General features: G+C 44.1%; 1 protein-coding gene across 3 annotated transcripts in view; it reads left to right on the plus strand.

Annotated features, from left to right (window-relative positions):
• The first annotated feature begins 7940 nt into the window (after positions 1–7940).
• The window catches only part of LOC122912595 (desmoplakin), a 45850-nt gene continuing 30386 nt past the window's right edge, over positions 7941–23404 (plus strand). Inside the window, exons 1-3 of one of the 3 annotated variants that reach the window (XM_044258567.1) lie at positions 7941–8222; positions 20550–20652; positions 22908–23056. In XM_044258567.1, coding sequence (XP_044114502.1) covers positions 8026–8222; positions 20550–20652; positions 22908–23056 — 449 coding nt within the window. In that variant the 5' untranslated portion in view covers positions 7941–8025. Of the gene's footprint in view, positions 8223–9166; positions 9250–20549; positions 20653–22907; positions 23057–23404 lie in introns of those variants that run through there. The other 2 variants (XM_044258584.1, XM_044258575.1) reach the window with 2 other exon arrangements.

Here is a 23404-nt window from a genome sequence, read left to right on the forward strand (position 1 = left end):
AATGATAACAATGGGATCAAGATATTTTCCATGTTAATGTAGTTCCCTCTTACAAAGACAAATCCCTTTGTAGTTATAAAAAAAAAAGAGGCTTAAAAAAACCCTTTGGTATATTACCAAACTCAATATATTATATTTAAGAAAATCCTTTGGCATAGTACATATTTTCTCAGGGCTACGAACCCAAGAGAGATATTGATTTTTGTTTTAAGAATACAGTAATTCTAATGTTAAATCATGAGATTATTTTTTCCTTATTTGGTAAAACAAAATAAAAGGTTGTTTAGAGATGACGGGTGACATTTCTCCTCAGTACCTTGGTGGGAAAGGACTCCAGATGCTTCACTCGATTCCACCTGAAGCCAAATTACCAAGCAGGTAAAACTCCAGGGAGCTGCCAGACAGGTTTAGCGAGAATGATGTGTAGCTCTCCACACCCACCTTTGCAAGACCAAACTGCTTCACGGGGTTTGTTGAAACTGCCATGGAACTGCGCTATAATGATTTTCTAAATTTGAAACCTTTCTGTCTGATGTCAGCATGGCTTAAATGTTTCAGGTGAAAATTCTGCAAATCATGAAAAATGTACAAATCAAATCCAGTTAGGATTCTTGCAATGAGCTCTCATTTACAGCAGAAGAAACAGTCCTATAGGTTCTCCTCCTGATTTGCCTGATTTTTTTCTTGAATTCAAATCTTGCTGAAGGGAAGGTTTCTCGTTTGGAGGTGAGTGTTCAGTTCATTCAGTTCTGGGGAGCTGATTAAGGAAACCAGAAATAGCCCAGGCTCTTAGAGCTTCCGAAGTTTGAATGTCTATGGATTACTAAAGGTTTTAGGAGAAAAACCTCTGGTTTCAGATGTCTGCAACCCTTATACCGGGCACGACAGAGAGATTGCTGGAAGACCCTGCAAGGACTTGCTGCCCCCACCCTCCATAGGGCAGGATTGTTTTCTTAAACATGTTTGGTGGCTATTGTAACTGCCTTCCTTAAGATGATGGCTCACTGCTTCAGATCTGCCTCTCCCTGTCTCATTTCCCAGCCACAGTGGATGCTATTTGGTATTGATGTGAAAAATTCTAGAATGGCGTGAATCACTCCTACTGGAAGCTTCAGGATATGCGCCTTGCCACTTTAAAAGATCCTTTTTAAAAACAAACAACAAAATGGCATGCATCTTTTAAAGCATTGCCGATAAGACATTTTAAATGAGGTTGGAAAACGCTCACGGTATAATGCTAAATTAAGAAGCTGGATACAAATTTGTATCTAGAATCTGACATCAGGTTAAAAAAAAATTCACTGAAAAAAAACTGGAAGGAAATCTACCCAAAATGCGTAGTGTGATTGCCTCATTCAGATGGTGTAGTTATAGATGAAATTTTCTTAGCTTCTCTGCATCCCACGTTTTCTGAGTTTTTTACAGCAAACAAACAAACTTTTACAGTTGTCAGGGGGAAAACCCCAACTTAAGATTCATCCTTCTAAGCAAGCCTTTTCCGTGATTTGCTAGCAAACTCTCATGTCACATCTAGGTTTTACCCCCCGCCCCATTCCCCACAGGCAGGACCCTGATAAGGACTGCAACTTCTCATTACCTTGGTTGTTTCTGTGGGCAGTGCAAGAGTTTGAACAGAGTTTCTTCCCTGAGATGTGTGATCTGACCAAGTCTCTGACAAAATGAAACTATTGGGACCCTAGATTATGAGAATGCGTTAAAGCTGAGAATTTTCCCCACCAGCGCCTGTTCTATTGAGAAGCTCACTCTTGGATTTTTGTTACTACTAGCACTTGGTTTAGGTTTCGTATTTTGTCTCCTGTGTTAGATGCTTCAGATGTCAAGATAATTAAAGACAGGAGCTAATTCTTTAAACTCCCTTTATTCTTTAAACCCATGCGGACATTTCTCTCTGCAGCAAGGAAACAACGGAAGTACAATAAATCCTTCCTGATGATAAAATGATAATGGTTGCAGGAATGTCCTATTTTACCTATGAATGTCTGGAATTTTGGAAGATGGTCACTTCAGAGACTAGGTGACATGTCCTTTGCGTCATTCTCTCCTCAAAGTTAGATGGGAGATCATTTACAGCTTCATTCCCATTCTGATTTTAGGTTGTTTGTATAGGAACCCCTAATTTCACTTTTTCTAAATGATGGAAGCTGTATTTATACAAAAATCAACCCAAACAAAACAGAAACATGCACTGTGATTTGCTGACACCAAGTAAAGCACTCACCTCACCTATAGGAATAGGACTAAAAATAATGACTAAACTTTTTTTGGTGTGACTTTTGCAGAACAGGCTGATGATTTTATAGTGACTGCTTTTCCAGACATCCTATGTGTCTAGTGTAGGAAAATAACAATTAATCGGATTGTTCCTTGGTTTTAAATTGATACCAAATTACTGCTCAGAAATGTATGCTTTCATGTCTGATTGTGCAGGAATTTTGACATAGTGAAAAGGGCATGAGGCCAGAAATAGAATTGTAATATTTTAGATATTAAGTAACTCAGAAAAGGTTCTTAACCTGTCTGGGACTCACTATTTTCTTTTATTAAAATGTGGGTTTTGGGGGCGCCTGGGTGGCTCAGTTTGGTTGGGCGCCGTCGTATCGGGCTCCACGCTCAGCGAGGAGTCTGCATCTCTCTCTCCCGCTGCCCTTCCCCCTCCCCACAGCTCATACTCGCGCGTGCTCTCTCTCAAAAAAATGATTAGAAAAATCTTAATAAAGTAAAATAAAATGTGGGTTTTGATTTATATGGCACTTGACTTGGGGAAATCTTTCTGGGGCCACAGCACTAGAAGGCATAGGGCAGGTGCTGTGGGGGGGACAGTGGGCTCACCCCAAGCTATTACCAGTCTGACACTATGAGCACCTGTTCTCGCTGTTGGCTGTTTCTCACAGGGCTTCCTTTGTAAAGAGAGTTCCGAGGCTCTTAAAATTTTGAGAACAACCGGTATAAAGACTCTTTAAGACAGCTTTTATTTCTGAAATTCTCCATGGAACATCAGTTTGGAATTCCTTCCATAAAAGCTAAGTAGCTATTCATAATTTTCTTCACGTGGCTATTAGCACATGATGAATCCATGCGGTGTTTGGGGATAACTGGGTTTACCAGCAATCTTCTGCATCTTGACTTATTTATAGAAGTTTCAGTAAGTGTTCCTGTCCCGATGTGGTGGACAGACAGTTCCTCACAATCATGATAAGCTTAAAATATTACTTTGAGGGCATATTTAAAAGGCTAACTTACTTGGCACCTATATTATATTTATTGACTGCGTGTCTTATCCACTAAAAATTAGTGAGCTATTGTTTAGCGTGGTAGGTGAGAAGTCATTTGGCCAAGGGTGTGAATGGTCCCTATGTGGTCCAAAGCTGTGCTCACCATCATCCATACCCTTAACCTCCAGCCACTCAACCTTGCAGCTTGGGGTCTTAAAGCAAAAGAGGTTTGGGCAGGAAAGCCTGAGTGGATCCCCAATATCTGTGCTATCCAGTTAGAGGCAGTCAAAAGAAAAAAACCAAAAAAAAAAAAACCAAACCAAAGCAAAACAACCCCCCCAAAACAAAAACCAACCCCCCCAAACCCCAAAACCAAAACCAAAACCAAAACCAAACAAAAACCAGACTCTTAAAACATAAAAGATAGCACCATTTATTAGATATGACCTGTGCGAAAACCAAAACAAGTGCCAACAACAACAAAGAATCTTTTCACTACAGTGACAGAAAACGTATTTGAGAAGTTTCTCTCAGTTTTTAATGTTTTTAAAAGTTAACCCCCTTCCCTTGGTAAAATCAAATAAAAAAATTCTCCTATTCCAGAAGGACATTTGAACCAAGGATAATAAAGAGAGTTCTGGGCTAATGTATATGTTTTGCCAACATTTTCCTACTTCCGAAATGAAATTTATGTGGTTTATCAAATTGCTTTCTTGAATGAGTAGTTTCTAAGGAGGAGAGCTCAATTTTATTTTGGGGATTCTGAGAACCCAGATTTAATGATTTCTGGAGGATTGTAATTTACTCACAAGAAAGAAAAAGCAAAGATTAAACCATCTGATATTTTAATAGGCATTTTCTTTACCTCACGTTATAGTTCCAATCCTAGCTTCTGTAGTTATGATTTGTTAAAATACCACTTCCCTGGCAGAAGAAACAGCTATTTTAACTCATGGGCTGTAAATCTTTTCTGTGGCCCAGGGATATCATTTCACCAACAAAGAGATATGAGAGAGTTCCCATGGGGTTTTGAGCAAGTAAATGATCCCTTCTAATCTCATTGAAATCAAGGTGCTCCGTTTAGTTTTAAAAATATGCTCAGGATCTGACTGATGCCTCTTAGCTAACCACAAGGTCATCTCTAAGGTCAGCCAGAGAGAAAGTTACATGTCAGTGATCTGTCTCTAACAGTACAAGGGGAGGTATCTACAAGTGGCCGGGGGAAAAAATAGCTGACCTTAGTTAGGTCAGCTAGTGAGGGCTTTGCCAGATTTTGGATGGGGCACTTTATAAGCCTCATTGTAAGAAATAAGCTAAACCCTTCTGCTGTGCTCCCAGGATTCTATAAACATGTGTTTGTAATAATGTATCAAATGTACTGGAATGATTTGTTTTCATATGGCAGGCTTGATATCCTACAGAAAGGGAGTCCCGCCTTATTCATCTTCCTGTGATCATTCGCTGAGCCTATTGTGAAGCGCATAGTAGATGTTTATCTTTTTTTTTTTTTTAAGATTTTATTTATTTATTTGTCAGAGAAAGAGAACACATGCTGGGAGAGAGACAAGTGGAGCAGGCAGAGGAAGAAGCAGACTCCCCTCCCTGAGCAAGAAGCCCAATGCAGGACTCCATCCCAGGATGCTGGGATCAGGACCTGAGCTGTAGGCGGGTGCTTAACTTATTAAGCCACCCAGGCTTCTCACATTGTGGATGTTTAATAACTGCTTTTTTTTTTTTAAGATTTTATTTATTTATTTGACAGATCACAAGTAGGCAGAGAGGCAGGCAGAGAGACAGAGGAGGAAGCAGGCTCCCCGCGGAGCAGAGATCTGGAAGCGGGGATCAATTCCAGGACCCTGAGATCATGACCTGAGCCAAAGGCAGAGGCTCAACCCACTGAGCCACCCAGGCGCCCCTAATAACTGCTTTTTAAGTGAATGAAGGTTAAACATCTGCAAAAGGGAGTTTTATTGATTCATGGGGGATTAAACACTAAAAGCTAAGATTTCTATCTAGTCAAAAGCTTTTGATTTATACCTTAGCTTAGCTTTATACAATGTTTCTGCTTTCAAGAATGTTCATATATTATAAAATTAGCAGGGCAAGATTATTATTTCCATTCTGCATGTGAAGAAATTGATCTCCTGCCCAAATAAATTGTAGCACTCAGATCAGAACTCTGATTTTCTGATCTCCAGCCTTCAATGTGGGACCTTCCACGAGGTGAGCTTATTTAGACAACTCATGTGTATATGTCTGGATTCCATCTATCATGTCAATCTTTTATTTCATCTATTTATCTTCCTTTATCATCCTTGGAGAAAGATAAACGGAAGCCATTGTCTTCCCAAACCTGATATGTTTGGTTAGCTGAAAGCAATCCCCTTCCTGGAAATGCCCTAAAGGAGCTCAGGAATCTGTAGGATAGGCTACCAAGTAACGGTAGCCAGAGGTGTGTAATTGGTGGGTTGTACTTTTCACCTCTTCCCCTGTTTGTAAAGACATGGAACAGCCCTGTGAGTCTGGGTGGCGTTTGGGTCCAGTGTGAGTTAGGTGGAGCTTTTGTCATGAATGGGCTGTGGTTTACAGATTTGTCTCGTTTTTTAAGGAGAATTTTCCTGTGCAATTGCATGATCTTCTCATTACACAGCATAAGAATAAAGAAATCCCTGAGGATTTTAAATTGAAGATTTACTATATTTTTTCAGGGCGGTGACAATGCCTCATTCATCTTCGTATTTTCCAAAATCTAACTCCGGCCCTCCATACAGTAGGTTATAATTATTTGCTGAACCAATGAGACACAGAGAGGTAACAAAACACCCCAAATTAAATTACGTGCCTTATGCACCCCAAATGGCTTTTCTTCCCTCCAGCCAATGGATATTATGGGCCATTTGTGCTGATAAAGACTTTGAGCTAAAGAGTCAATGTTCAGAAGAAACACCGTTCTTGTCTGTACATCAGAGCTTGTGTGATCATTTGAATTTGAACTTTATCATATTCCCATTTATTAAAAAGGAGTCTAAACTGAGACAGTGATGGGAATTACTGAGTGTGCTAACAGTGGTAAACTTTGACCTCATGGTATTTAATCTGGTCAACTCTGAGGTTGATTGAGAAGAACAAGAACAGCACGTTTTGTTGGAGATTTGTGCCTAAAGAGTGAGGTGTGATTCGGGGTGCTATAATATGGGAACTTTTAGAAAACTTCCTATTGCCTTTAGGACATGTAAATGTAGTTCCATTTTCGTTCTTTCCAGTTCACATTTTGGGATATATTGTGTAGGAAGGTAAGTTAATGGGCATTGCTTGGGAAGAGGATAAATATTTATTATAAAGATCTTTAAATGGTGTTTATTAAAAAGTAATCTAACAGTTCTCCAGATGATAAAAGCAGTTTTTTGCGGATTGCCTGACTGGGTCTGCATCTCAGCCCTGGTCTCAGAGACTACAGTGTGTTTCACACCTAACTAAGAGGGGCCCTGGAGCAAGTTGCTGGAAGGTTCTGACTTACTCATCTGTACCAAGTGGATATCTCTGTCCAGGATTCTTTGCTGTTCTCATACTGAAGTCCCAGGAAGGCCACTGACTTGTGGGAAAAGCTGATTTTCGAAAGGGATGGATCCTGGGAGAAGGTGCTCAGGGGCGTGAGACAAACGTTCAGGGACGTGAAAAAAAACTTATTTTTTTTTTTTTTTAAGGTTCTTTTAAAAAAACCAAACAACTGGATGTGAAGGTGGAAGTCTTTGCAACTTATTCAAAATGACCACCAACAGGCAAAGTAAAATAAATGACAATGTGTATTTTCCTTTTACTTACTGCAAAATGATTAGTGTGTTCTTTTTAATCTTCACAACAAAGAAATTAACTATTTATGGGGAAGACTTCCCCAGGAAGTGGTGGCTCGTTTTACACATCGGGAATCGGACTTTTGAGACAACTTTTCTGAAATCCCGGAATAAAAGAAGATTCCAAAAAAAGTTCCCTAAAATGAAACCTCACCATCTAAGCGTGCTCTTCTCAATTATGTTTCTGTTCAAAGCTTGGCTGGCACCGTTTCCAGGAATTAGCAAAAGTATGTGTTTAATAAGTAACCCTCCAATCGAATGGCCCTTATTTTTTTTTCGTCTTATTTCCGCCCCAGGGACCGAGGAAATCCTGAAAAGCAGGGGCCGCGCTGGCCCGGCCGCCGCAGCCACAGCGCTGAGCAAAAGGCCTCCGGCGCCGCACGCCCTCCCCTCGGTCGCCGCGCCAGGGGCGCTCGGGTCTCGGGGACCCCGCCCCTGCCGGCGTTCCCCGGGCCTCGGAGGCGCAGGGCGGAGCCTCGGGCCGGCGGGCGCAGGTGGGGAGGGGCGGCCCGAGCGCGTCGGTGACACCCGCGGTGGGGCGGGGAGGCGCAGCGGCCGCACCCCGCCCTGGGAAGAAACCCGCCAGGTGTGGCCTGGGCGCCGGGTGCCAGCGGGGAGGAGACTCGCGCCCCCACCGACCAACACCAACACCCAGCCGCGAGCCCGCTCCTCTGCGCCCTCGCCGCCCTCCGAGCCACAGCTCTTGCGCCGCTCCTGCTCCCCGCCCGTCGTCGTCCCCGCGCCCGACCTCCGTCCGCCGCACCGCGCTCGCAGCGGCCAGGACGGCCCTGGTGGCCAGGAGCGTCCCCGCGACCTACTGCGCGCCCGCCCCGGTTCCCAGTTTGGGGGCCTTTCCTTCGAACCCCCCACCCCACATTCTCCGAGCCCGCTCGCCCTCGCTTATGCCTCGGCGCTGAGCTGCTCTCTGAGTGCCCGCCGACATGAGCTGCAACGGAGGCTCTCACCCGCGGATCAACACGCTGGGCCGCATGACCCGCGCGGAGTCCGGTCCCGACCTGCGCTACGAGGTGACCTGCGGCGGCGGCGGCGGTGGGGGCGGCGGCGGCGGCGGGGGCACCAGCAGGATGTACTACTCCCGGCGCTGCACGGTCACCGACCAGAACTCGGACGGCTACTGGTGGGTACCGGCCGGCGGGCAGACACCGGGCGCCCGGGCCCGCGGGGTCTCCGTGCTCTCCTCTCCGAACCCCAGCACGCTGGGACAGGGAGGGACGAGCTCTCCTCTGGTCGACGAAAAGAAAACAGGTCCTGGCGGAGGAAAGTGGTTTTGCTCGAGTTCGTGAAAGCACTTCCTGCTGGCGCTGGGCAGCAGCCCGGTGTCCTCCCGCCCAGTGCGCAGCTCACACCCGGGTGGGTGGGTGTGCGAGCCCGGAGAGGAGCGGTCCTTCCCCGCAAGCGGGTTCTCCGTCCCAACCTTCTCGCTTCCCGCGAGCCGGGGCAGGAGGGTGGCCGGCGAGCGGTGCAGGAGGACGCAGCGGGCGTGCGGGTCACAGGGGTCTCTGCCTCCAGGACTCCTCCCCTCCACCCCCTGCGCCGCGGGGCCCAGCGGGCATCCCCTTTGTCCCGGCCGGCAGGTGGGAGGTCGGGCGGGGCTGTGACAACAAAACCCAACCTAACCTACTATTACCAAAAGTAGAACAGTAAACGAGCGGGGATTCCGGCCTGACCTGTAGGCAGGGCTCGGATTCGGGGCTCCTCCGCCTCTGGTGGCTTATCCTAAATTCCTGGTCACCCCGAGACCACCCCTCTCAGGCGCCTGGCGGCTCCGCCACCCAGGGCTTTTGTAAGGAGGCTGCGCGTCCGGAGGCTCTGGGTCGCGTCTCAAGTCAGAAGGCCCCGCCTCGGTCTCCCCTGCTACCCAAACTGAGCTTTCGGGCCGGAGCAGTCGCCAGGCCCCAGGTCCGGGCTCAGCCAGAACACGCCTGCCCCCTTGCCCCGCTGCGCCGCAGCCCCCGTACCTGTGGCCCTGAGCCTGCGCCCTTGGTTTCCTCCTTTTAAAAAAGCCCAGGAGGAAGGACCTCGGTGTATTATTGGTAGCCGAGTGCGGGCGCAGGGTCTTCGGGTGGCAGCGGGGACATGTGGCGGGGTGGGCGCTGCTTCCCATCCGCGCCAGCCCGCGACGCTGGGGGCCTCTCCCGATTCAGGTACCCCGGAGGGACCCCCGGGATGTGGGGAGGGTCTGTTTCTCAGAATCATTGCGGAAACCGATCGCGGGGGTCGTTTGGGAGGTCGGGGGAAGATAATGAGGCTGCTTTTACTGGGTCCGCAGAGCTGGTTGCCAGATGCCCACGGGAACCGTGAGAATTTTGCGGTCGGCGCCCTCCCCGCTCCCCTGCGAGCCTTTCCCCAGCAGGGCTTTTGGGAAACTGGCCTGCGTTCCAGAAAATTATTTACCTTGCCTGTGGCCTTAGGCTGGGGAGGAGCAGCCTGAATACACTCCAGGAGTTTTTTGTTTTACCAGCAGATTTGAACGCAGGGACTGCTCGAGTTGCAACCTGTTTTCTGCTTCGGTTTATTTATGTCTTTATTTTCCCCGAGCATCTTGGCAATTGATTTCCTCTTTTTGAGTTAGCAAAGAATTGTCTCGATCTTGGAGCTCTTGTTTTTTGGACATAATGCACCCCGGGGAATTCCAGGAGATACGTACCGAGTACTAGGAAAAATGGGGAGAAAGTTTTACCAGTTATTACTTTGGTTTTTAAGTTTGTTTTAGTTTGTTTTAAAACTTAGCCAACCGATTAAATCTGACACTTTACTTTTCCCTCCCAGTCTTCCTGTATTTGGGAAGCACGTTCTTTTAACCCACACATTTATAGTCAAGTCGTAATTTCGAAAGGATTCTTGGGCAGCAATTTTTCTTTTCCGGCATTTTATGAATCAAGTATTTCATTTTGATTTTGTATTTAAAAAAAAATGATTGTGTTCATTCAGAGTCCGAGTTTTTTTTTTTTAATTGACAATAAGCATTACTGGTTATTGGACTATTTTGCTCCCTCGGCCTCTTGTAGAGGTAAATTTGTGAAGAATTATGTATCCGCTAACGAACTGTAAGGATCCTTCACGGAGACACTAAGTTTTGAGGAGGATCAATGTTTTCCCATAGTATTATACCTTGTGTTCTGTTTTTCCAGCCTAAAAGCTGTTTATGAGTATGTCAAGTTTTACCTCTCAGGGAAGGGAAGACAGACTGAAGTTTTGAATTACGTAATTTGGGGGAAAGGCGTTTCTTTCTGTGCTTTGAAAGAAAGCCTCCCCCCTCCCCCCCCCTCCCCCGCCTTCCCCCCCTCCTCCGGCAGCGGGAAGTCTTGCTTGGGGGCTGGAGTCATCGTGGGGCCCTTCTTTCTTGATCCAGTAATGGGGATTCTCCCAGCATGCCTGGCCAGCCCATGGTGCGGCTGACCCCTCTGGAAAGAGAATTAGCACACACATACACACACACACACACACACACACCCAGCAACTGCTGACTTGTGGATCTTAAAAATAAGGAGAACTGACTGAAGAGAGACAGGACTTGCCCTGACACTTTTTTTTCTGGTGTTTTTAATGGTTTTGCACGGAGGGACTTGTTGTCCCAGACCATGTACTTTGTAGAAGGAGGATTTCATCTCTGACCCGACTGCCCCCAAATGAAGGAGGATTAAGAATTCACTAAGTGCTTTTCTGCCCCCAAAGTCTTTCTAAATAAAGGTTTTTGTTTCTTTTTAAGGCACAAAAACTGGCATGGAAGCTGTTGGTTGAATTTAAGCTTGTCTATTTAAACTGCCACTTTATTGTCTGAGTGATTATTTTTTTAAATAAGTGCAATTTTAAAGAATTGGTGTTTGTATCTAACCTTTCCCTAAGTAAACTAATTTGAGTGTGTAAAGAGCCTAAATCTCCTTTTTACTTTCTAAGATGACTTTAAAACATCTTCCTGTGTCTGTGCTTTATATTAAGAACACTGTCAGTTCTTAAGACAGTATTTTATCTCATTTGTGGTTCTTCCTCCTTCCCTGCCCACCCATCTTTTGTGTTTTCTTTATTGTAGGCTGAATGGAATCAAAACTACTTTCATTTCTTTTTCTTTACTCAGTGTTTGAAAGTTCGGTAAATGTTATGTGCTTGATGATGTAAGAAGTATATTTTTGAAAATTTAAACTGTGGATTTTGGTTGTATAGGATGTTATACTAATATGCTTTTCAATTTAGGCAGATCTACCCCAGTCTTGTTCCTTCGGTTAAAAGAAATGACAAACCTGTAGTGAAATTTGGAGGCCAAGCGACAAAGTCCCACAGTTGTATATTTCCCTGATCAAAGTGTGGATATTATTGGAGGATTAAAAGCCAAATAGGGTGATTAAGCTTCAGAAATATGTGGTCATAAAGTTAATGCTTACTTTTCTCCAGAACTCGTGATTTCAAAGCCAAAATACACGTGAACCTTACTTGATACAAAGTTTGTTTTAAACTATCTTTTAGGGGCGCCTGGGTGGCTCAGTGGGTTAAAGCCTCTGCCTTTGGCTCATGTCATGATCCCAAGGTTCTGGGATCAAGCCCCACATCGGGCTCTCTGCCCAGCAGGGAGACTGCTTCCACCTCTCTCTCTCTGCCTGCCTCTCTGCCTGTCAAATAAATAAATTAATTAAATTAAATAAAAAATAAACTGTCTTTTAAAAAGAAGCCTCTTCCTTAGTGAGAGATACACGGGTCCATTTGCACTGAATTTTAAGGCTGTGGAGGGTGCAAAGGTGTACAGAAGCGTCATTCTTCCACTTTGGAGACCAGTAGAGTAAGACTTGCCCTAAATCCCCAAGTCCACTCATGGCGAAGTTGGCTAGGAAACTCAAGGCTACTCCCCTCTGCCCTCCTGTGAGCCTGTGCCTTTAGACCATGTATCTTTTGTAGTAAACTGGACAGCCCTGTACTTAAACAATGGAAGTATCTCAGTTCCACTCATTCATTCATTCATTCATTCAGTAAATATGGAACATGTGGTGAGTGTTAGGTGTCAAAGAGAGTCAAAGGTGAAAATACAAAAACTTTTTTTTTTTCCCATGACAAAGACTTCTTGAAAGAAATGGAGTTCCTTAAAGGAAAATAAGCACCATGATACAAAAGGATGATGGACAGGAGAGTATCAGTGATTCCAAGGCTTCCTAAAGATAACATCTGTAGTGGCGGCACTAGTGAGATTTTATAAAGAAAGTGATGCTGAATTAGACTTGGGAGTGTTTCAGCAGGTCAGGATGGATGGGCAAAGAACATTCCAGAAGGAGAGAGGAGCATGAGAAAAATCTGGGAGGCAAAAGACCAGGAGCACATTCAAGGCCTGTAGAACAGTCTCCTTTCTGAGTGGGAAGCTGTAAGACATCAAGGAGGAAGGGCAGGTTGGGACCAGCCCTTGGGACACCTTGACTCCATGGTGGGGAATGTGCATAGGCAGAGGGGAGCCATTGCAGGTTTTCACGGAAGCCGAGGGGTAGTGTCCTGCACTGAAGGAGCAGGGAGCTCAGACTGTCCAAGTGAGCTGTAGGATGGTTTCTGTGCAGCTGTGTGCTGGGTCTGGAGGAAGGTGGCTTAAGGAATCCATCAGGCAGTGAAGGAGAGAGGTGATGAAAGTCTGCTTGAGGGTGGTGGCCTGACCGTGGGACAGGAAAGTGGTTGCGGCCGGTGGAGTGGCGGCTGCCCCTGATAGCTGGATGCGAGAAGCCAGGGAGAGTCTGAGAAAACAGGCTTGGAGTCCAGTGACTCACAGCAGGGATCTTCTCAATATTTTTCCGGGAAGCGATTGCAAAGTAAGATTCAGTTTAGCTTAATCTAGAGCAGATAACACTGACATGGTTATTAACTTTGAGTAAGTTCCATCTTTTATAAAAGTATCAGATCAGTGGTTAATAATAGTTACCATCACCCGGGAGACACCTGTGATGTGCCAGGTATCTTCTGTCCATTATTGGAAGGTTCCCATTGTACAGATAGTAAACTGAGGTTAAAGCAGTGACTGTGACGTGGCCCGGGTCACACAGCTAGTGAGTGGTTGAGCTGCGTTTGAATCCAGGATACCGCAGTGGGTCAAGAAATGATCAAAAACCTTGGCTATTAGAATTATTTTTTGTACTTGAAAACTCTTCTAGCTAAAATGCTTTTACTCTGTTGCGTTCCTGTGAAATATTTATTTCGTAACCATTGTACTCTTCTGTTATTCCTCTGGTAGGGTTTCCATCTGCTTAGGAAGAAACACAGTGTGATGCTGCCTTCAGCCAATGCCTGTTGGTCAGCCCTACAGAACAGCTTTCAACAGCAGTTAACTTGGTCCTCTAAATATGGGCATAATTTCATCGTAGTTCAGGTGACTGAAATGTCTTGGGAAAGAGAAAAAACCTGCTGATGGCCCTGATGGCTCAGAGCTGACTACCTAGGGTGGAGCAAAGGCGGGCTTGGGTGTGACTTGGGGAGTCCAGCTCAATCCTCAGCCAACCAGTCTTTCCAGATGAGGAGGTTCTAGAAGGCGTGCTTCAGTCTGGAGGCCATGCTGCTTACGGCCTGGCCCCACCCTTCCCTTTTCTCTTTCTCTGTCCTGCACTCCATGGGAACCAGTAGGTGTGGTTCTGATAGTGAAGGTACCGCCCCACAGACCCCCAAGTCTCAGTGGGCCTCTCCTTTGGGGCAACATCCTGGAGAAATGTTAGCACAGCCCAACCATTTACTTCTTAGCGCCCGCACCTGGGACTGGACGGGTCCAGTACCTGGGAAGGGCCTCTTGAAGGTGAAATCCACACTTCATGAAATTGATGATGCTTTAGCAAACAGATTTTAAGGGCTTGCTTGGAATCACATTGACAATTTTTTATTTATTTGTTTTTTAAAGTTTATTTATTTAGTAATCTGTATACCCAGCGTGGGGCTCGAACTCACAACCCCACGATCAAGAGTTTCATGCTCTTCCAATTGAGCCAGCCCGCTGCCCCTGGAATGAAATTTTTTTGACATGCAAACATAACGTCCATTGCTTCATCTGGCACCTCAAAAAAGTTGAAAAGGAGCTGACTTCGTGAGGAATAACCAGATAACCTATAAATATATATATTTTTTTTCCTCAGAATGAATGGGAGGTTTCTCATAGGGGAATAATTCAAAATAGAAATTCTTATGGCATTAAGGACCAAATATCCATGTGTCATCCCCACTTAATGAAGGAAAAGAGGGCATCTTTTTCGGAATTTTCTTATCCCTTTAGTAAGTTTTGTGCTCTTAAAATGTGTCACTCTCTTTAAATCATCTCAAACTTTTAATTTCAGGTCTTGTAATAATTTTAGGAACATGTGAAATGCCTCATATTTAATACCTAATCCATTTCTTCTTTCTTATGTTTTTGTTTTGTTTGGTTTGGTTTTTGTTTTGTTTTTCTTTTTTGCTTCTCACCTTATCCCAATTGGTGCAAAGTATCCTTGGGCAAACCTCAGAATTACACACTGAGACAAAAATACAAAATGCAAGATAAAATCGAAATCTCAAAATCCTATCCTCCTCACGGCAGCTGCAGTGAGGACTGGGTTTGTGCGGGACGTGGCCAACCTTCCTGGCTCCCCTTAAGAATCCCGTCGAGCCCAGAAGGTGGGTGTGTTCCTGTGTGTTGCAGAGGCAAAAACTCCAGGCATGGTGAGTTAAGTCATTTGCTCCGAGTCACAGGCTGTACAAGCAGGAGTGGCTGAGCAGGGAAAGGACTCTTGGTCTACCGACCTCAGAGTATTCATGAAATTAATGTTATGTCTTCTGTTTGTCCCACAATGCTCCAATCCACTGAAAGCAGTGTGAGAATCATAAAATGGAAAGGAAGTGGAGCTTTTATTACAGACGGCTTCCAAAGCTCCCGGGTGAGGACAAAATGAAGGCTTGGAGAAGACCCTATTTCTAAAATTTATAGGAAAAAACCCTTTTCTCACATCGTTGGGGTGGGAATGGGGGGTAGGGGACAGGGCAGGTGCGCTACCTGACTTGGATTTGGAAATCAGGGTAAGGACATGGTGGTCATATCCTTGGATCAGTCTTTTATTTACCTTTGTTTTTCTTTTTCGTTACTAAACCAAACAAACATGCATTAACTACCTTCTGTCTGCAAAACGAGGTTGTTAGGTGCATGGAGGAGTCAAGGGTGACTAAGATATGGGACTTTGCTCTCCAGGACTGGGGTACGCAGGTGTGTAATAACTAGTGCAGAATAAGGGCAGAGGTGGGAACACAAGAGCTCCAGGCAGGCGGCATGTGGTCTGTGACTTCCAAAGGATGGACACATGACCTCTCCGCTGCGTAGCACATTTGATGTGTCTTGGAGGTGTGATACCGTCCTTCTGTGAAAAAGTAAAATGATCACTTTTTCCTCTTTCAAGATCCTTGAAAGAAACTCAAATAGTACATGTTAAAATGCTTTGAAAATTATAAAGAGCTTAGCAAATGGGCTTTAAGATCCCTATAAATGCATCACACAATTCTAATTTCCAACCAGTATTTATGGAGCTTTTCTAAGGTCACTATTCATTGAACCTGAATATATAAGGAAACATAAAATGCCATTTCTGGTACTTGTTCAGGATCCTAGGTTGATGGAATGAACGAAAGAAAGGCAAGAGATAAAGATGGTGGCAGAGAGAGAGAGAGAGGGAGGAAGGGAGACAGAGGAAGGAAGAAGAGGAGTCCAATAGGAGAAAAAGTGTATCCACAAAAAGAAATGCAGAATTCATTGGCATGGGCCACGTGTGTAATGAACAGCATAGATATTATAAAATGACTTTAAAAAACAAAAAGTAAATATTTTAAAAAATTACCTTGTAATGCTGCATGCCTCTGTTCAAAATATTTGTCTTCTGGTTTTTTTCCTATAGTATTCTTGGCAGTGTTAAACTAATGTCTTAAAACAGCTAGTTCTGAAGTCCTATTTTTTTTTTAAAGAAAAAAATGTTTTTTGTCGGTAGTAAAATAAAAGATAACTGTCTAATATTATTCACATATTCGTGTGCTTTGTCCCTAATATTTGGATTAAAATCCAGAATGCATTTTCCGTTTAGCCATTGTTGAAGGGATCTTTATGTAAACTGAACCACTACTTGCTTAAACAAGTTTCAGAATGAATTTTTTTTTAAGGATTTGTGTAGGCAGGTTCTTTGTTGTATGAATCGTTTGCCTTTGTAAGTTTGAAGATAAAAACCAGAATTTCAGAAAAGTTGAGGACAAATGTTATTTTTTTAAGGACAGCTATTAATTTTAGAAGTCAGTATTTTTTGACTGATCTGACCCAAGTGAGTTTTGTTTTCTTGTAGGCCTTTTTTTTTCCCCCCACATGACATTTTTCATCTTCCATGTCACTGAGTCACTGAAATGGGATTTAAAACGTGAACTTTGAGCTTGTTAGTTCAATTCCCACCGTGGTTTAAAATCTCTGCACCCCAACACCTATATGTACCCGTAGTGGAAAGTTCTTTCCGGCCAGGGATTTTTAAAATCTTTCCATGCTTGTTAAATAAGTACATTTATTTAAAAATTATTTCTTCACCTATGATAGAATTGTGCATTTTCCCAATCCCTGGATGAACTTAAGAGGAAACTTCCCTGCCATGAGACAGAACAAACGTGTATAACATTCTCGGTAGGAAGGAGTTCATTTGGTAGTTTTAAGAAACAGTTACAGAAGAGTGAACTAAAGACATCTTAGGTATCATCTTGCCTAGTGGATGAGAAAACCCAGGTCTAGACATTTCTGATGTTAAAAGAAAAAAAGTTCCAGAATTGTTATGTGATCAATACAAAATATGATTTGACTCAAAAAGCTGTGAAGGGCGCACAACTGTAAAAAAAACACACATGTTCCCCGAAGCCAGCCCTCCCGGCTCTCCTGCTGAAGAATCCTGCACCGCACAAGGTCAGGGGCCTGATGCCAGACCCACTCCATGAGTCACAATCCTTTTGCCTGCCCTTCCTCCTTGATTTCAGTAGATCCATTTCTATGGGGATCTTCCCTTGGGCCAGAGACCCTCAAACGGAACAGGAAAGTGGATTCTCTTATCCCTAGTCACCAAACCTCCGTGGGCCCAAGTCTCCCTCCCTTTGTCTCCTGTTGACAGACTGACCTGTGGGAAAAAGCGTACACCCAGTTCCCTTTCTCACCTAGCTCTGTTTCCAAAGGTTGTTCTGGGCCACACGTCGGACCGAAGTGAGAGTCTTAACAGATTAAAGAGGGGATGTGTAGATCTTGCTTTAAGAGCCAGGCACAGTCTTGAGAAGTAGTGTGTCAGATGGAACTTGGTTAATTAGGTCATATTTTTCCTATATACAAACAGCAAGGCCAAAGAGTCTCTGTTACGTTGTTCTGACACTTAGCTTTTCCTTTTTTGTTGACCCTTAAAAAGATTCGATTTTCATGCATTTCTCTTGCTGTATAGTTGTCAGTGTATTCACTTAATTGCCAAGCGACACATATGGGGTTTTAGTGGCTATCTAGGGCATGTGTGGTGAACATAGGCAGGTCCTTTTGCAAAGCGTGAAGACCTTTTTTTGAGAATTATTAGCAGCATGAAGTTACCTGGGTTTTTGTTGTTGTTGTTGGTTTTTGTTGTTGTTGTTGTTTTAATTTAAATTCAGATGTGTGCAGGGGAGAGGAAGCAGTGAAGATGGCTTCTTAATTTATAGAGATGTCCACTGCTGTCCAGACAAATGTCTTCTAAAAGTAGGAGGGAACCAAAAAAATGTAGAAAGTCCATCAGTATTTTAATCCAACATATAAGTTCCTCACCTCCCTTTTTGCTGGATACAGTTCACTTTTGTGTCATGTAACTAATAATTGGTTTTGAAGAAGCTGGTGAGTTTTATATTTTGTCAAGTGAGCTTAGAATTGAGTGTCATAAACTCACCCTTCAAAAGACTTGTATGTACACTGTGGTCCATTCATTCACAGCTGAGTTGGCCTCCCTGCCTTTCTCTCTCTCTCTCTCTTTTAAGATTTTATTTATTTATTTGACAGAGAGAGATCACAAATAGGCAGAGAGGCAGGCAGAGAGAGAGGAGGAAGCGGGCTCCCTGCTGAGCAGAGAGCCCGATGATGCGATGCAGGGCTCAATCCCAGGACCCTGGGATCATGACCTGAGCCGAAGGCAGAGGCTTTAACCCACTGAGCCACCCAGGCGCCCCCTCTCTCTTTTTTTAATGCATTTTTATTTTGGAATGATTTCACATTTACAGAAAATTTGTAAAGCTACTGGAGAATTTTCCTGGACCCTTCACCCAGTTTGCGATACTTTTTACAAGAGCACAAGTTATTAAGTCTTTTAAGGGACTCTGACTTTCCATTGCCCAAAGAGATAGCCCTTTCGTTTGTATGCTGGGGACTGGCTTTCTTTGTGGGAATCACTCTGTGAACAGGATCGCTGAAAATGCTTCCAAACAAAGGTACTCTCATCCCCGTTCAAGAAAGAAAACAAAGATAATTACACAGGACCTTCCTGATTCCTTTTCCATCCTAGGGTTCTAAATGAGCTTTCTGTATTTCCCAGTTTTTTTTTTCCCTTTGTCTCTTGAATTTCTTTCCTGTGATTCTAAGGCGATTGGAATTTTGCACAAGTTTTGACAACTGATGGAGTCCTGCTTACATCTCAGCGATGTAATGTGCCAGATTTCCTGTATCATTCAGCATGGAAGGAAGAGAAGGCCGCATTCATGGGGGGTGGGGGGTGGGGTGTGCTGGTTTTGATGGGTGGGCAGTCCGGGCTGCGCTCTGCCCGGGCCTGCCTGGACCAGCGGTGTCATCACCCAGGAGTGGTTCCCAGGGAGAACTTGGGTCCTCACCCACATACATCAGCTAGTGCTGGCTTGTAGGAGCCTCGCTTCCAGGGAGGGACGGCAAGATGTGGCAGGGAAAGTCAGTGCTTCTCCAGTGTGAAAAGATGTAGAATCAGGTGCCATGGAAGAAATTTCTTGCGATTTCACCCCATCTGTGCATAATAGTATAGCCTGGATTTTACAACACCCCCCTTTTATTAAACAGTGAAAATCTTTCTTTACAGCACACACAGACACACACCCCAGCCCCCAGGTACACACACTTGTAGGAGAAAGTGAATGCATCAAACAGGCGTCGAAGAGTTTTTTTCTGCAGGTGTAGGCTTGCCCTGTCCAAGGGGCCTGGGTGCCTCCAGGGCCCTGTGAGGGACTCAGGCTTCTTGCAATGCATTTGGGAGACCTTTTCCTGAACATTAAACCATAATTCAACATGCATTAAATCTCTCTTAAGCTAAGCTATAGGAGGCTGTGCCATGATTTAGAGTATCCCGGCAAATGATCAAGCAGGACTATTTTTATCATACCTTTTCTTTTGACTTCTATCTGGAACACATTACATTCCTGGCATCTCTTTCTTTAAAATATAGTACATCTACATTTCACCACCTTTCTTTTAAGATTTCTGAATCTACCAGAAAAGTGTTTTGGGGACACACCTGGGTGGCTTTCTCTGTTAAGCACCTGCCTTTGGCTCAGATCATGATCCTGGGGTCCTGGGATCGAATCCCCAGTCCGCTCCCTGCTCAGCAGGGAGTCTGCTTCTCCGTCTCCTTCTGTCCCTTCTACCCAGCTCATTCTCTCTCCCACTCTGTCTCAAACAAAATCTTTAAAAAAGAGGGTTTCATTTGAGAGATACATTTGGGTGATTGTCCTTGTAGAGAAGAATATTCCATAGGGCCATCTTGGAAGGAAAAGTGACTTGTTTTTGTGTTAGAGTTGTTTACATTTCCCTTCACTTTCCTGACACCGTATTTCTTCATCATTATTGTCTCATTGTGATAGCAGAAAATACTTCTTTAGAATAAGCTCATCTTGTGCCTCTAGCAGTTTTCCTCAGCCAGACTGGCCAGTGAAACTTTCATACTCTGGGTCTGATCCGTTGAGGTCTTCCCTTGGAGGGGCTTGTGCAAATAATCCTCATTGTGGATTATTGGGGGATGAAGCGGGAAAGGTGATAGATAAGCTGCTAGAAATGTGTTTTTACAACTCAAGGGACTATTTCTAGGTTGGATCTTAGACCCGGAAAAAAAAAACCTTTAGTAATTATTAGGCTAGTTAGTAAAATTAAAAAATGTTCTATAGATTAGCCAATCATATTCAGTTTTAAATGTCCTGATTTTGATAATTCTACTGTGGTTATGTAATAGAAAGTCTTTATTCTTAGGAAACATATGCTGAAATATTTTGGCTTAAAAGCTTATGATGATCTTCAAGTGGTTCAGACAAGCGTGGGGATCTATAGGTAAATACACCTGCAGAGAGGGAAGAGGAGGATACAGGAAACATGTTAGCATTTCTGGCTGAAGGGTCTATAGGAGTGTTTTTGTTGCATTTTTGCAACTTTTCTGAAAGTTTGAAATTGTTTTGAAACCGGAAAAAAAAATTCATGCCTGCTTTTTTGTGTTTGCTTCATCAGTCAAACAGGGACGATGTCCAGGCACCAGAACCAGAACACCATCCAGGAGCTTCTCCAGAACTGCTCGGACTGCCTGATGCGGGCAGAGCTGATCGTGCAGCCGGTGAGCTTGCTTGTCCCGCTCCATTGGCCACATCTCGCTTTGTTCCCCGTTAGCGTCGCCTTATCCTTCTGACCTGTGCTTCCTCACTCACAACCCTCCTTCTCATACTTAGGGTTTAGAGATTATCTTTTTCTAAACGGACTAGAGAGGGGTGTGTATCTTCCTAACCTAGTGGCGATGTTGGTTTAACAATGGAAACTGGGGCTCGCAGGGTTTCCCCCAGCAAATATTTACACAGATGCCCACCCTTTTGGCTTTGCAACAGCTCCTCATTTATTATTGTTTGCTTGATTATTGTAGCGCTTTCTCTTCCTAGAAATGCAGCCTGACTTGTGTATATTGCGGGTTTGTGTTGTACACCATCAATTTAAGAAGTTAGCTTTTTTCTTTAGGAAAAATTACCATATTGGGAGAACAATTCTGTTTGAGAAACAAAGGAAGGAAGGAAGGAAGGAAGGAAAATGAGAGAAAAAAGAAGGAAGAAAGAAAGAAAGGGAAAAAAAGAAAATGCAATTGAAAATTGAGGAAAATGGTAGCATTTAACAAAAACCTTCCAGTATTTCTGGATATTAGCTTAGATTCTCATTGAAACAGGCTTAGAAATCCTGGACACTGTGAGGTTGTATGTGTCAAGTTTTTATTTTGAAACACTGTAGCTAGCATTCAAATTTGCTAAAACTAGACTAGAGAGTGGTGGGGCCATAGACCCCTTCTCTCTCCTTCCCCTGATTTATTGCACGTCCCCGTGAAGGGACTGAGTTCTAGCCTCCCCGATGCGGACCGGGAATCTGGCCCATCACAAAGTACCCCGTTAAATAAATATAAAGAAGGATTTTAACCAAGTGAATTTGCAAGGTTCTGTTTGGAGAATATCTTAATGTTCCAATTTCTCAATTTTGGAGATTTGGGGTGGATTCTGGTCTATTTCACCCAGTTAAAAAAATAACTTAACTTTAGTCCCTGTAAAAGGATATTTGGGACTTGGCAAATGAGCTTGGTTCTAGTTCGGGTCGTTTCAAGTCTCTGACTTGGAACGCACTCCTTCTCACAGAGCCGTGATTCCTTTACCTAGAGCAAAACGGGAAACTCCTGCGACTCAGACTGAACACGTGCACGCCCCAGACCTGGACACGAGGTGTAGTGGCTATGGAAATGCTTTCCATGTGGTTTCGAAAATTTACATGGCATCACGTTCTCAGTGTATTTTTACTTATGTGCACGGAAGTGGAATAACGTCAGGGAAATGTAGTGTGTTTGCTGCCATTTCTGTTAAGAGAAAGAAGGTTCATTTGGCTGAAGCCCGATTAAAGCAGCAAATGTAAAATTCTAGGGAAAGCTCCTATATGGCCCTGTGGCAGCAGGCTTTTGCATGGGAAAAGAGGGTGGTTTCCTTTTCTAAAACAATTTTTAATTAGAAAATATTGATAGCCTCACAAGAAATTGTAAAAATAGTACAGAGCACTTCTCGTGTGCCCATCACCCCTCCCCCAAAGGTGACATCTCACATAAGGGTCACATGTCATCAGAAGCAGGAGATTGATTGGCCCAAGACAATGAATTAGATAGCCTCCTTTTTTTTTTTTTTTTTTTAAAATTTTACTTATTTATTTGACAGACAGAAATCACAAGTAGGCAGAGAGGCAGGCAGAGAGAGAGGGGGAGGCAGGCTCCCTGCCGAGCAGAGAGCCCTATGCGGGCCTCGATCCCAGGACCCTGAGATCATGACCTGAGCTAAAGGCAGAGGTTCAACCCACTAAGCCCCCCAGGCGCCCCGATAGCTTTTTTTTTAAGAACGGAAAAACTTTGTTCCCATAAGACGGAGGAAAATCGCAGTTCGTGTGTAAAAGACCTTATCTAGCATAATAGTACTATGTTCTTACCCCAGTGAAATTCCCATTGGCCGAATGTTGTTTGTAAACAGGAAAGATAGCATTTAACACATTGAAGAAAGGGAAAACTCACTGTTCCATAAATATACTTTTAAAAGCCTAGTAAAAATTTAAAATACAGTCCACAAATTTTGCTTCATGAATCTTCCTCTATTTACCCACCTCTCTCAAATTAATAAGGTAATTTCCAGGCAGGAATACTTTGCAGTCACGTGCAAAATGGAAACTTACACTGTTAAGTTCACAGCAGACGCTTTTGCTGCCATTAACAAAAGTGAAGCTTCTCTCTCCAGCATTTTCTGCTCTAGTGTGAACACCCGTGAAGCTGTCTCTCCACGTTTCCTTCATGTGAATTCTTTCCTTTAGGAGCTGAAATACGGAGATGGAATACAGCTGGCTCGGAGCAGAGAACTGGATGAGTGTTTCGCCCAGGCCAATGATCAGATGGAAATTACCGATAGCTTGATCAGAGAGATGCGACAGATGGGCCAGCCGTGTGATGCTTATCAGAAAAGGTGTTGCCTTTACCCCAGAGCCTAAATGCAGGCGTCATAAACCCACTTTCGCCCGATCCCGTGGCCCAGGTCCTCCCTTGAAGGGAGCACAGCTATTCTAGGGGGAGGGCTCCCTTGCCTTGCTGTTCCGTAGCTACTGTGTACAGACGGACGGCACTCACTGCTTCCATCTTATGAGGCTGCCATGAAAAGAATCAGACAGACCCGCCCAAAGGAGCTGGCTTGTGTTGAAGGGTTGAGTTTGTTCCGTGATGTTTGCTGGACTTCCATCTGGGGAGCAGCAATGGCCTTTGGTACAGCATTTGCCTTTCAAGGGTCCAATACCAAGTCAGGCTCAGTTTCATGTGT

Source organism: Neovison vison, chromosome 1, assembly GCF_020171115.1.
Source record: "Neovison vison isolate M4711 chromosome 1, ASM_NN_V1, whole genome shotgun sequence".
NCBI lineage: Eukaryota > Metazoa > Chordata > Mammalia > Carnivora > Mustelidae > Neogale > Neogale vison.